The 14009-nt window shown below is 48.7% G+C and overlaps 1 protein-coding gene across 1 annotated transcript; it reads left to right on the plus strand.

Annotated features, from left to right (window-relative positions):
- Positions 1-12219: 12219 nt before the first annotated feature.
- Positions 12220-13799, plus strand: LOC116359974 (dexamethasone-induced Ras-related protein 1). Its single transcript, XM_031814240.1, has 2 exons — positions 12220-13003; positions 13103-13799. The coding sequence occupies exons 1-2, from the start codon at positions 12319-12321 to the stop codon at positions 13627-13629; spliced, it is 1212 nt and encodes a 403-aa protein (XP_031670100.1). The 5' UTR covers positions 12220-12318; the 3' UTR covers positions 13630-13799.
- Positions 13800-14009: the final 210 nt, after the last annotated feature.

The following is a 14009-nucleotide window of genomic DNA, read 5'->3' on the forward strand; positions in this document are numbered from 1 at the left end:
GATCCTTTACTGCTGCATTAAACACAGATCCTTTACTGCTGCATTAAACACTGATCCTTTACTGCTGCATGGGACACTGATCCTTTACTGCTGCATTAAACACTGATCCTTTACTGCAGCATTAAACACTGATCCTTTACTGCTGCATTAAACACTGATCCTTTACTGCTGCATTAAACACTGATCCTTTACTGCTGCATTAAACACTGATCCTTTACTGCTGCATTAAACACTGATCCTTTACTGCCTCGTGGGACACTGATCCTTTACTGCAGCATGGGACACTGATCCTTTACTACTGCATGGGACACTGATCCTTTACTGCTGCATTAAACACAGATCCTTTACTGCTGCATGGGACACTGATCCTTTACTGCAGCATTAAACACTGATCCTTTACTGCTGGGTGGGACACTGATCCTTTACTGCAGCATTAAACACTGATCCTTTACTGCTGCATTAAACACTGATCCTTTACTGCTGCATTAAACACTGATCCTTTACTGCCTCGTGGGACACTGATCCTTTACTGCAGCATGGGACACTGATCCTTTACTGCTGCATTAAACACTGATCCTTTACTGCTGGGTGGGACACTGATCCTTTACTGCAGCATTAAACACTGATCCTTTACTGCTGCATGGGACACTGATCCTTTATTGCTGCATTAAACACTGATCCTTTACTGCTGCATGGGACACTGATCCTTTACTGCAGCATGGGACACTGATCTTTTACTGCAGCATGGGGCACTGATCTTTTACTGCAGCATGGGACACTGATCCTTTACTACTGCATGGGACACTGATCCTTTACTGCAGCATGGGACACTGATCCTTTACTGCTGCATTAAACACTGATCCTTTACTGCTGCATTAAACACTGATCCTTTACTGCTGCATTAAACACTGATCCTTTACTGCCTCGTGGGACACTGATCCTTTACTGCAGCATGGGACACTGATCCTTTACTGCTGCATTAAACACTGATCCTTTACTGCTGGGTGGGACACTGATCCTTTACTGCAGCATTAAGCACTGATCCTTTACTGCAGCATTAAACACTGATCCTTTACTGCTGCATTAAACACTGATCCTTTACTGCATCTTGGGACACTGATCCTTTACTACTGCATGGGACACTGATCATTTACTGCTGCATTAAACACTGATCCTTTACTGCAGCATGGGACACTGATCCTTTACTGCAGCATTAAACACTGATCCTTTAATGCTGCATTAAACACTGATCCTTTACTGCTGCATGGGACACTGATCCTTTACTGCTGCATTAAACACTGATCCTTTACTGCATCTTGGGACACTGATCCTTTACTACTGCATGGGACACTGATCATTTACTGCTGCATTAAACACTGATCCTTTACTGCAGCATGGGACACTGATCCTTTACTGCAGCATTAAACACTGATCCTTTACTGCTGCATGGGACACTGATCCTTTACTGCTGCATTAAACACTGATCCTTTACTGCTGGGTGGGACACTGATCCTTTACTGCTGGGTGGTACACTGATCCTTTACTGCTGGGTGGTACACTGATCCTTTACTGCTGGGTGGGACACTGATCCTTTACTGCTGGGTGGGACTCTGATCCTTTACTGCTGGGTGGGACACTGATCCTTTACTGCTGGGTGGGACACTGATCCTTTACTACTGGGTGGGACACTGATCCTTTACTACTGGGTGGGACACTGATCCTTTACTGCTGGGTGGGACACTGATCCTTTACTGCTGGGTGGGACACCGATCCTTTACTGCTGCATGGGACACTGATCCTTTACTGCTGGGTGGGACACTGATCTTTTACTGCTGGGTGGGACACTGATCCTTTACTGCTGGGTGGGACACGGATCCTTTACTGCTGGGTGGGACACTGATCCTTTACTGCTGGGTTGGACACTGATCTTTTACTGCTGGGTGGGACTCTGATCCTTTACTGCTGGGTGGGACTCTGATCCTTTACTGCTGGGTGGGACACGGATCCTTTACTGCTGGGTGGGACACTGATCCTTTACTGCTGGGTGGGCTCTGATCCTTTACTGCTGGGTGGGACTCTGATCCTTTACTGCTGGGTGGGACACGGATCCTTTACTGCTGCATTAAACACTGATCCTTTACTGCTGGGTGGGACACTGATCCTTTACTGCAGCATTAAACACTGATCCTTTACTGCTGCATTAAACACTGATCCTTTACTACTGCATTAAACACTGATCCTTTACTGCAGCATTAAACACTGATCCTTTACTGCAGCATTAAACACTGATCCTTTACTGCAGCATTAAACACTGATCCTTTACTGCTGCATGGGACACTGATCCTTTACTGCAGCATTAAACACTGATCCTTTACTGCAGCATGGGACACTGATCCTTTACTGCAGCATTAAACACTGATCCTTTACTGCTGCATTAAACACTGATCCTTTACTACTGCATTAAACACTGTTCCTTTACTGCAGCATTAAACACTGATCCTTTACTGCAGCATTAAACACTGATCCTTTACTGCAGCATTAAACACTGATCCTTTACTGCAGCATTAAACACTGATCCTTTACTGCTGCATTAAACACTGATCCTTTACTGCTGGGTGGGACACTGATCCTTTACTGCAGCATTAAACACTGATCCTTTACTACTGCATGGGACACTGATCCTTTACTGCTGCATTAAACACTGATCCTTTACTGCATCTTGGGACACTGATCCTTTACTACTGCATGGGACATGCTGCTTCCTGTTTGGCCCTGTCCGGGGGTGTCCTCGGATGGGGCCACAGTGTCTCCTGACCCCTCCTGTCTCAGCCTCCAGTATTTATGCTGCAGTAGTTTATGTGTCGGGGGGCTGGGTTCAGTTTGTTATATCTGGAGTACTTCTCCTGTCCTATTCGGTGTCCTGTGTGAATCTAAGTGTGCGTTCTCTAATTCTCTCCTTCTCTCTTTCTTTCTCTCTCTCGGAGGACCTGAGCCCTAGGACCATGCCCCAGGACTACCTGACATGATGACTCCTTGCTGTCCCCAGTCCACCTGGCCATGCTGCTGCTCCAGTTTCAACTTCCACCTGACTGTGCTGCTGCTCTAGTTTCAACTGTTCTGCCTTATTATTATTCGACCATGCTGGTCATTCATGAACATTTGAACATCTTGGCCATGTTCTGTTATAATCTCCACCCGGCACAGCCAGAAGAGGACTGGCCACCCCACATAGCCTGGTTCCTCTCTAGGTTTCTTCCTAGGTATTGGCCTTTCTAGGGAGTTTTTCCTAGCCACCGTGCTTCTACACCTGCATTGCTTGCTGTTTGGGGTTTTAGGCTGGGTTTCTGTACAGCACTTTGAGATATCAGCTGATGTACGAAGGGCTATATAAATAAATTTGATTTGATTTGATTTGATTTGACACTGATCATTTACTGCTGCATTAAACACTGATCCTTTACTGCAGCATGGGACACTGATCCTTTACTGCAGCATTAAACACTGATCCTTTAATGCTGCATTAAACACTGATCCTTTACTGCTGCATGGGACACTGATCCTTTACTGCTGCATTAAACACTGATCCTTTACTGCATCTTGGGACACTGATCCTTTACTGCAGCATTAAACACTGATCCTTTGCTGCAGCATTAAACACTGATCCTTTACTGCATCTTGGGACACTGATCCTTTACTGCAGCATGGGACACTGATCCTTTACTACTGCATGGGACACTGATCATTTACTGCTGCATTAAACACTGATCCTTTAATGCTGCATTAAACACTGATCCTTTACTGCTGCATTAAACACTGATCCTTTACTGCATCTTGGGACACTGATCCTTTACTGCTGGGTGGGACACTGATCCTTTACTGCTGGGTGGGACACTGATCCTTTACTGCTGGGTGGGACACTGATCCTTTACTGCTGGGTGGGACTCTGATCCTTTACTGCTGGGTGGGACACTGATCCTTTACTGCTGGGTGGGACACTGATCCTTTACTACTAGGTGGGACACTGATCCTTTGCTACTGGGTGGGACACTGATCCTTTACTGCTTTTTGGGACACTGATCCTTTACTGCTGGGTGGGACACTGATCCTTTACTGCTGCATGGGACGCTGATCCTTTACTGCTGGGTGGGACACTGATCTTTTACTGCTGGGTGGGACACTGATCCTTTACTGCTGGGTGGGACACGGATCCTTTACTGCTGGGTGGGACACTGATCCTTTACTGCTGGGTTGGACACTGATCCTTTACTGCTGGGTGGGACACTGATCCTTTACTGCTGGGTGGGACTCTGATCCTTTACTGCTGGGTGGGACACTGATCCTTTACTGCTGGGTGGGACACTGATCCTTTACTACTGGGTGGGACACTGATCCTTTACTACTGGGTGGGACACTGATCCTTTACTGCTGGGTGGGACACTGATCCTTTACTGCTGGGTGGGACACCGATCCTTTACTGCTGCATGGGACACTGATCCTTTACTGCTGGGTGGGACACTGATCTTTTACTGCTGGGTGGGACACTGATCCTTTACTGCTGGGTGGGACACGGATCCTTTACTGCTGGGTGGGACACTGATCCTTTACTGCTGGGTTGGACACTGATCTTTTACTGCTGGGTGGGACTCTGATCCTTTACTGCTGGGTGGGACTCTGATCCTTTACTGCTGGGTGGGACACGGATCCTTTACTGCTGGGTGGGACACTGATCCTTTACTGCTGGGTGGGCTCTGATCCTTTACTGCTGGGTGGGACTCTGATCCTTTACTGCTGGGTGGGACACGGATCCTTTACTGCTGCATTAAACACTGATCCTTTACTGCTGGGTGGGACACTGATCCTTTACTGCAGCATTAAACACTGATCCTTTACTGCTGCATTAAACACTGATCCTTTACTACTGCATTAAACACTGATCCTTTACTGCAGCATTAAACACTGATCCTTTACTGCAGCATTAAACACTGATCCTTTACTGCAGCATTAAACACTGATCCTTTACTGCTGCATGGGACACTGATCCTTTACTGCAGCATTAAACACTGATCCTTTACTGCAGCATGGGACACTGATCCTTTACTGCAGCATTAAACACTGATCCTTTACTGCTGCATTAAACACTGATCCTTTACTACTGCATTAAACACTGTTCCTTTACTGCAGCATTAAACACTGATCCTTTACTGCAGCATTAAACACTGATCCTTTACTGCAGCATTAAACACTGATCCTTTACTGCAGCATTAAACACTGATCCTTTACTGCTGCATTAAACACTGATCCTTTACTGCTGGGTGGGACACTGATCCTTTACTGCAGCATTAAACACTGATCCTTTACTACTGCATGGGACACTGATCCTTTACTGCTGCATTAAACACTGATCCTTTACTGCATCTTGGGACACTGATCCTTTACTACTGCATGGGACATGCTGCTTCCTGTTTGGCCCTGTCCGGGGGTGTCCTCGGATGGGGCCACAGTGTCTCCTGACCCCTCCTGTCTCAGCCTCCAGTATTTATGCTGCAGTAGTTTATGTGTCGGGGGGCTGGGTTCAGTTTGTTATATCTGGAGTACTTCTCCTGTCCTATTCGGTGTCCTGTGTGAATCTAAGTGTGCGTTCTCTAATTCTCTCCTTCTCTCTTTCTTTCTCTCTCTCGGAGGACCTGAGCCCTAGGACCATGCCCCAGGACTACCTGACATGATGACTCCTTGCTGTCCCCAGTCCACCTGGCCATGCTGCTGCTCCAGTTTCAACTTCCACCTGACTGTGCTGCTGCTCTAGTTTCAACTGTTCTGCCTTATTATTATTCGACCATGCTGGTCATTCATGAACATTTGAACATCTTGGCCATGTTCTGTTATAATCTCCACCCGGCACAGCCAGAAGAGGACTGGCCACCCCACATAGCCTGGTTCCTCTCTAGGTTTCTTCCTAGGTATTGGCCTTTCTAGGGAGTTTTTCCTAGCCACCGTGCTTCTACACCTGCATTGCTTGCTGTTTGGGGTTTTAGGCTGGGTTTCTGTACAGCACTTTGAGATATCAGCTGATGTACGAAGGGCTATATAAATAAATTTGATTTGATTTGATTTGATTTGACACTGATCATTTACTGCTGCATTAAACACTGATCCTTTACTGCAGCATGGGACACTGATCCTTTACTGCAGCATTAAACACTGATCCTTTAATGCTGCATTAAACACTGATCCTTTACTGCTGCATGGGACACTGATCCTTTACTGCTGCATTAAACACTGATCCTTTACTGCATCTTGGGACACTGATCCTTTACTGCAGCATTAAACACTGATCCTTTGCTGCAGCATTAAACACTGATCCTTTACTGCATCTTGGGACACTGATCCTTTACTGCAGCATGGGACACTGATCCTTTACTACTGCATGGGACACTGATCATTTACTGCTGCATTAAACACTGATCCTTTAATGCTGCATTAAACACTGATCCTTTACTGCTGCATTAAACACTGATCCTTTACTGCATCTTGGGACACTGATCCTTTACTGCTGGGTGGGACACTGATCCTTTACTGCTGGGTGGGACACTGATCCTTTACTGCTGGGTGGGACACTGATCCTTTACTGCTGGGTGGGACTCTGATCCTTTACTGCTGGGTGGGACACTGATCCTTTACTGCTGGGTGGGACACTGATCCTTTACTACTAGGTGGGACACTGATCCTTTGCTACTGGGTGGGACACTGATCCTTTACTGCTTTTTGGGACACTGATCCTTTACTGCTGGGTGGGACACTGATCCTTTACTGCTGCATGGGACGCTGATCCTTTACTGCTGGGTGGGACACTGATCTTTTACTGCTGGGTGGGACACTGATCCTTTACTGCTGGGTGGGACACGGATCCTTTACTGCTGGGTGGGACACTGATCCTTTACTGCTGGGTTGGACACTGATCCTTTACTGCTGGGTGGGACTCTGATCCTTTACTGCTGGGTGGGACTCTGATCCTTTACTGCTGGGTGGGACACGGATCCTTTACTGCTGGGTGGGACACTGATCCTTTACTGCTGGGTGGGACTCTGATCCTTTACTGCTGGGTGGGACACTGATCCTTTACTGCTGGGTGGGACACGGATCCTTTACTGCTGGGTGGGACTCTGATCCTTTACTGCTGGGTGGGACTCTGATCCTTTACTGCTGGGTGGGACTCTGATCCTTTACTGCTGGGTGGGACACGGATCCTTTGCTGCTGGGTGGGACACTGATCCTTTACTGCTGGGTGGGACTCTGATCCTTTACTGCTGGGTGGGACACTGATCCTTTACTGCTGGGTGGGACTCTGATCCTTTACTGCTGGGTGGGACTCTGATCCTTTACTGCTGGGTGGGACTCTGATCCTTTACTGCTGGGTGGGACTCTGATCCTTTACTGCTGGGTGGGACACGGATCCTTTACTGCTGGGTGGGACACTGATCCTTTACTGCTGGGTGGGACACTGATCCTTTACTGCTGGGTGGGACTCTGATCCTGGGACTTCACAGATAATCATTACTATGCCTGTTACTGCAGTGTACCATACAGGGAAACACTATGCCTGTTACTGCAGTGTACCATACAGGGAAACACTATGCCTGTTACTGCAGTGTACCATACAGGAGAAACACAATGCCTGTTTACTGCAGTGTACCATACAGGAGAAACACAATGCCTGTTACTGCAGTGTACCATACAGGAGAAACACAATGCCTGTTACTGCAGTGTACCATACAGGAGAAACACAATGCCTGTTACTGCAGTGTACCATACAGGGGAAACACTATGCCTGTTACTGCAGTATACTAGTGTACCATACAGGGAAAACACAATGCCTGTTACTACAGTGTACCATACAGGGGAAACACTATGCCTGTTACTGCAGTGTACCATACAGGAGAAACACAATGCCTGTTTACTGCAGTGTACCATACAGGGGAAACACTATGCCTGTTACTGCAGTGTACCATACAGGAGAAACACAATGCCTGTGTGCACATGGTGAATGATGATCTGTCACTTTTCTCCAGAAACATTCCCCACCTACGCGTGAGCCCCCAGGACCCATGATGACTACCTAGCTGGATGATGTGGGTAGAGAGCCTGCACATTATTACAGAGAGAGGGGAGAACAGGGCCAGGGGGGTCCCATCGCCCACGTCTCATCGGATGTCCAGAAATAGCCAAAATCTAATGTCTAAATATACCCCATATACCTCTAAATATACCCCATATACCCCTAACTATACCCCATATACCCCTAATTACACCACATATATCCCTAATTACACCCCATATACCCCTAATTACACCCCACATACCCCTAACTATACCCCCTATACCCCTAATTATACCCCATATACCCCTAATTACACCCCATATACCCCTAATTACACCCCACATACCCCTAATTATACCCCCTATACCCCTAATTATACCCCATATACCCCTAATTACACCACATATATCCCTAATTACACCCCATATACCCCTAATTACACCCCACATACCCCTAACTATACCCCCTATACCCCTAATTATACCCCATATACCCCTAATTACACCCCATATACCCCTAACTATACCCCCTATACCCCTAATTATACCCCATATACCCCTAATTACACCCCATATACCCCTAATTACACCCCACATACCCCTAATTACACACCGTATACCCCTAATTATACCTCATATACCCCTAACTATACCCCATAAACGCCTAATTATACCACATATACCCCTAATTACACCCCATATACCTCTAAATATACCCCATATACCCTAATTATACCCCATATACCCCTAATTATACCCCCCAAAAAACCTAACTATACTCCATCTCTAGCTGTGCTCCATCTCTAGCCGTGCTCCATATCTAGCTGTTCTCCCTCTCTAGCTGTGCTCCATATCTAGCTGTGCTCCATCTCTAGCTGTGCTCCATCTCTAGCTGTGCTCCCTCTCTAGCTGTGCTCCATCTCCATCTCTAGCTGTTCTCCCTCTCTAGCTGTGCTCCATCTCTAGCTGTGCTCCATCTCCCTCTCTAGCTGTTCTCCCTCTCTAGCCGTGCTCCATATCTAGCTGTTCTCCCTCTCTAGCTGTGCTCCCTCTCTAGCTGTTCTCCCTCTCTAGCCGTGCTCCATATCTAGCTGTGCTCCATCTCTAGCTGTGCTCCATCTCTAGCTGTGCTCCATCTCTAGCTGTGCTCCATCTCTAGCTGTTCTCCCTCTCTAGCTGTGCTCCCTCTCTAGCTGTGCTCCATCTACATCTCTAGCCATGCTCCATCTCTAGCCGTGCTCCATCTCTAGCCGTGCTCCCTCTCTAGCTGTGCTCCATCTCCATCTCTAGCCATGCTCCCTCTCTAGCCGTGCTCCATCTCTAGCCATGCTCCCTCTCTAGCTGTGCTCCCTCTCTAGCCGTGCTCCCTCTCTAGCTGTGCTCCATCTCCATCTCTAGCCATGCTCCATCTCTAGCCGTGCTCCCTCTCTAGCTGTGCTCCATCTCCATCTCTAGCCGTGCTCCATCTCTAGCCGTGCTCCCTCTCTAGCTGTGCTCCCTCTCTAGCCGTGCTCCCTCTCTAGCTGTGCTCCATCTCTAGCTGTGCTCCATCTCCATCTTTAGCTGTGCTCCCTCTCTAGCTGTGCTCCATCTCCATCTCTAGCTGTGCTCCATCTCCTTCTCTAGCTGCCCTCCATCTCCATCTCCATCTCTAGCTGTGCTCCATCTCCATCTCTAGCTGTGCTCCCTCTCTAGCTGTGCTCCCTCTCTAGCTGTGCTCCCTCTCTAGCTGTACTCCCTCTCTAGCTGTGCTCCATCTCCATCTCTAGCTGTGCTCCCTCTCTAGCTGTGCTCCATCTCTAGCTGTGCTCCATCTCTAGCTGTGCTCCCTCTCTAGCTGTACTCCCTCTCTAGCTGTGCTCCCTCTCTAGCTGTGCTCCATCTCCATCTCTAGCTGTGCTCCCTCTCTAGCTGTGCTCCATCTCCCTCTCTAGCTGTTCTCCCTCTCTAGCTGTGCTCCATCTCTAGCTGTTCTCCCTCTCTAGCTGTGCTCCATCTCTAGCTGTTCTCCCTCTCTAGCTGTGCTCCCTCTCTAGCTGTGCTCCCTCTCTAGCTGTGCTCCCTCTCTAGCTGTACTCCCTCTCTAGCTGTGCTCCATCTCCATCTCTAGCTGTGCTCCCTCTCTAGCTGTGCTCCATCTCTAGCTGTGCTCCATCTCTAGCCATGCTCCATCTCTAGCCGTGCTCCATCTCTAGCCGTGCTCCCTCTCTAGCTGTGCTCCATCTCCATCTCTAGCCATGCTCCCTCTCTAGCCGTGCTCCATCTCTAGCCATGCTCCCTCTCTAGCTGTGCTCCCTCTCTAGCCGTGCTCCCTCTCTAGCTGTGCTCCATCTCCATCTCTAGCCATGCTCCATCTCTAGCCGTGCTCCCTCTCTAGCTGTGCTCCATCTCCATCTCTAGCCGTGCTCCATCTCTAGCCGTGCTCCCTCTCTAGCTGTGCTCCCTCTCTAGCCGTGCTCCCTCTCTAGCTGTGCTCCATCTCTAGCTGTGCTCCATCTCCATCTTTAGCTGTGCTCCCTCTCTAGCTGTGCTCCATCTCCATCTCTAGCTGTGCTCCATCTCCTTCTCTAGCTGCCCTCCATCTCCATCTCCATCTCTAGCTGTGCTCCATCTCCATCTCTAGCTGTGCTCCCTCTCTAGCTGTGCTCCCTCTCTAGCTGTGCTCCCTCTCTAGCTGTACTCCCTCTCTAGCTGTGCTCCATCTCCATCTCTAGCTGTGCTCCCTCTCTAGCTGTGCTCCATCTCTAGCTGTGCTCCCTCTCTAGCTGTACTCCCTCTCTAGCTGTGCTCCCTCTCTAGCTGTGCTCCATCTCCATCTCTAGCTGTGCTCCCTCTCTAGCTGTGCTCCATCTCCCTCTCTAGCCGTGCTCCCTCTCTAGCTGTGCTCCATCTCCCTCTCTAGCTGTTCTCCCTCTCTAGCTGTGCTCCATCTCTAGCTGTTCTCCCTCTCTAGCTGTGCTCCATCTCTAGCTGTTCTCCCTCTCTAGCTGTGCTCCATCTCTAGCTGTGCTCCCTCTCTAGCTGTGCTCCATCTCTAGCTGTGCTCCCTCTCTAGCTGTGCTCCATCTCTAGCTGTGCTTCATCTCCATCTCTAGCTGTTCTCCATCTCCATCTCTAGCTGTGCTCCATCTCCATCTCTAGCTGTTCTCCATCTCCATCTCTAGCTGTGCTCCCTCTCTAGCTGTGCTCCATCTCTAGCTGTGCTCCATCTCTAGCTGTGCTCCCTCTCTAGCTGTGCTCCCTCTCTAGCTGTGCTCCATCTCCATCTCTAGCTGTTCTCCATCTCTAGCTGTGCTCCATCTCTAGCTGTGCTCCATCTCTAGCTGTGCTCCCTCTCTAGCTGTGCTCCATCTCTAGCTGTGCTCCATCTCTAGCTGTGCTCCATCTCCATCTCTAGCTGTTCTCCATCTCTAGCTGTGCTCCATCTCTAGCTGTGCTCCATCTCTAGCTGTGCTCCCTCTCTAGCTGTGCTCCATCTCTAGCTGTGCTCCACCTCTAGCTGTGCTCCATCTCTAGCTGTACTCCACCTCTAGCTGTGCTCCATCTCTAGCTGTGCTCCATCTCTAGCTGTGCTCCACCTCTAGCTGTGCTCCATCTCTAGCTGTACTCCATCTCCCTCTCTAGCTGTGCTCCATCTCTAGCTGTGCTCCATCTCTAGCTGTGCTCCATCTCTAGCTGTGCTCCATCTCCATCTCTAGCTGTTCTCCCTCTCTAGCTGTGCTCCATCTCCCTCTCTAGCTGTGCTCCCTCTCTAGCTGTTCTCCCTCTCTAGCTGTGCTCCATCTCCATCTCTAGCTGTGCTCCCTCTCTAGCTGTGCTCCATCTCCATCTCTAGCTGTGCTCCCTCTCTAGCTGTGCTCCATCTCCATCTCTAGTTGTGCTCCCTCTCTAGCTGTGCTCCATCTCCATCTCTAGCTGTGCTCCCTCTCTAGCTGTGCTCCATCCTCCTTAGCTATGTGTTTCCCTGACATGTGAATTGGAAGGCTATAGCCTACACTTGACTGATATCACATGATTACAGATATTTCTATGAAACTACCATAAAAGGAGCGGAGTGTTAACGCGATGTGATGATTCTCTCTAATGACGTAGAAACCAATCTGCCCAGCCATACTCTATAAATACCCGCGCCGACGCTCCTCTCCGCACACTGCAACGCTCCACTGCAACGCATCACATGGTGAAGCAACAGGTGTAACAGACCTGTAACAACAGACACCCCGGATGATCCCCGTGCCTGGAAGGAACATGGAGGTGAACACAGCAGAGAAAGTAGTCTACCTTTCCGTTGATGGCACCGCCGACACGTTCAGCTCTTGCGCAACTGCCGGGCATCCACAGATCCAGCTCAACATGGACGATAATGTTGAACAAACGATTTCCAACCAGCTTCCCAATGTTAAAGTCACAGGTGTCAACTGTCAATCACCTACAATCCTCATGCGATACAAAAAGGTCTCGAGCATGACCAAGGCGAGTAAAGGGATCTTTAAAACGGTCACTGAGCACTGGAGACACACGGACAAGAAGACGAGGGTGGTCCGGTCTTCCAGCACGGGGACCACTCAGCCTACATCCTCGGAAATGTTCCCCAAAAGAAGATCCTTCGACCCGCTAGCGACGTTGACCCTCCCGGATCAGACTGCATGCACCGCGCCACTGGAGGAGATGCGCCTCACCAAGCCCCGTAACTGCCGGCGCGTTGTAGTACTCGGCGCACCCAGAGTGGGCAAGACGAACATTCTCAGGCGGTTCCTGCGCGGCGGGTTCGAGGAACAGTACGATCCCACGGCAGAAGACTTCCACAGGAAGTTGTACCAGATCCGAGGAGAAACCTATCAGATTGATATCCTGGACGCAGCGAAGGAGAGAGACTTCCCCGCCAGACGGAGGCTGTCCATACTGACAGGTGTGTAGGTTATGAGTGTATAGGCTTTTGACCGGTTATAGATCTAATTAGTTGTTGCATTGAATTAAATCACTAAATCTGTACTCTTCTCTACAACAGGTGACATATTTCTCCTGGTGTTCAGTGTGGATGACAGAGACTCCTTCAAAGAGGTGTACACACTGCGCAAAGAGATAATAGCAGCCAAGACCAAGCTGATGAAGCTCAAAGAGAATGCCCGGGTTCCCATAGTGATATGCGGCAACAAAGTGGACTTAGAGGCGGAGAGGGTCATCAGTCGTCCGGAGATGTTCCGAGCTCTTGGGGAGGACACGGCGCTCTTCGAGACATCAGCCAAAGACAGTACCAGTCTAGAAGAGATGTTCCAAGCCCTTGTCAAGCTAGGCGGTCTCCCTACCGAGACGCGTCCGTCGCAGCACCGCGAGATCTCCATACGTACCTACCAGGCGCTGAGCACCAGCAGAAGCCGTTGCGGCAGACGGAGCCGTGCGTTGGTTCCAAACGCGCCTTGCGGTGCGGTTTACCCACTGGCCCGCCGCCCCAGCTTTAACAGCGACCTACAGCTGGTAATGGGCCCCAGCCCCACTAAACGGAGCAAACCCATAGAGAAGTGTCAAATTCAATGAATTGAGGGACTTCTCAGTACAATACACATATTGTAGTATTACAATATATAACCACTATGTCAAGAGTTATACTCTGCTTTAGGCTACTGGCTGGACCAGTTGAGCCAACTGTGTAAATGTAGATTTTATTTGTGTACTGTGAAATAATAAAAAATATATTATCATATTAATATGAGTTGTGTTGTGATATTTTAGTTAGCCTATCATTTTACACTTAGTTGAATCTCGCTTTGGGCTTCTGCTAAGTTAAAAAACATCAAAGACAATTTTACACAAGTGATCGATATCAAACAATTAACTCTTTATAGCTATTGGCTATATATATATATATATATATATATATATATATATATATATATATATATATAAATTCCATTTAA

Source organism: Oncorhynchus kisutch, unplaced genomic scaffold, assembly GCF_002021735.2.
Source record: "Oncorhynchus kisutch isolate 150728-3 unplaced genomic scaffold, Okis_V2 Okis06b-Okis10b_hom, whole genome shotgun sequence".
NCBI classification, from domain to species: domain Eukaryota; kingdom Metazoa; phylum Chordata; class Actinopteri; order Salmoniformes; family Salmonidae; genus Oncorhynchus; species Oncorhynchus kisutch.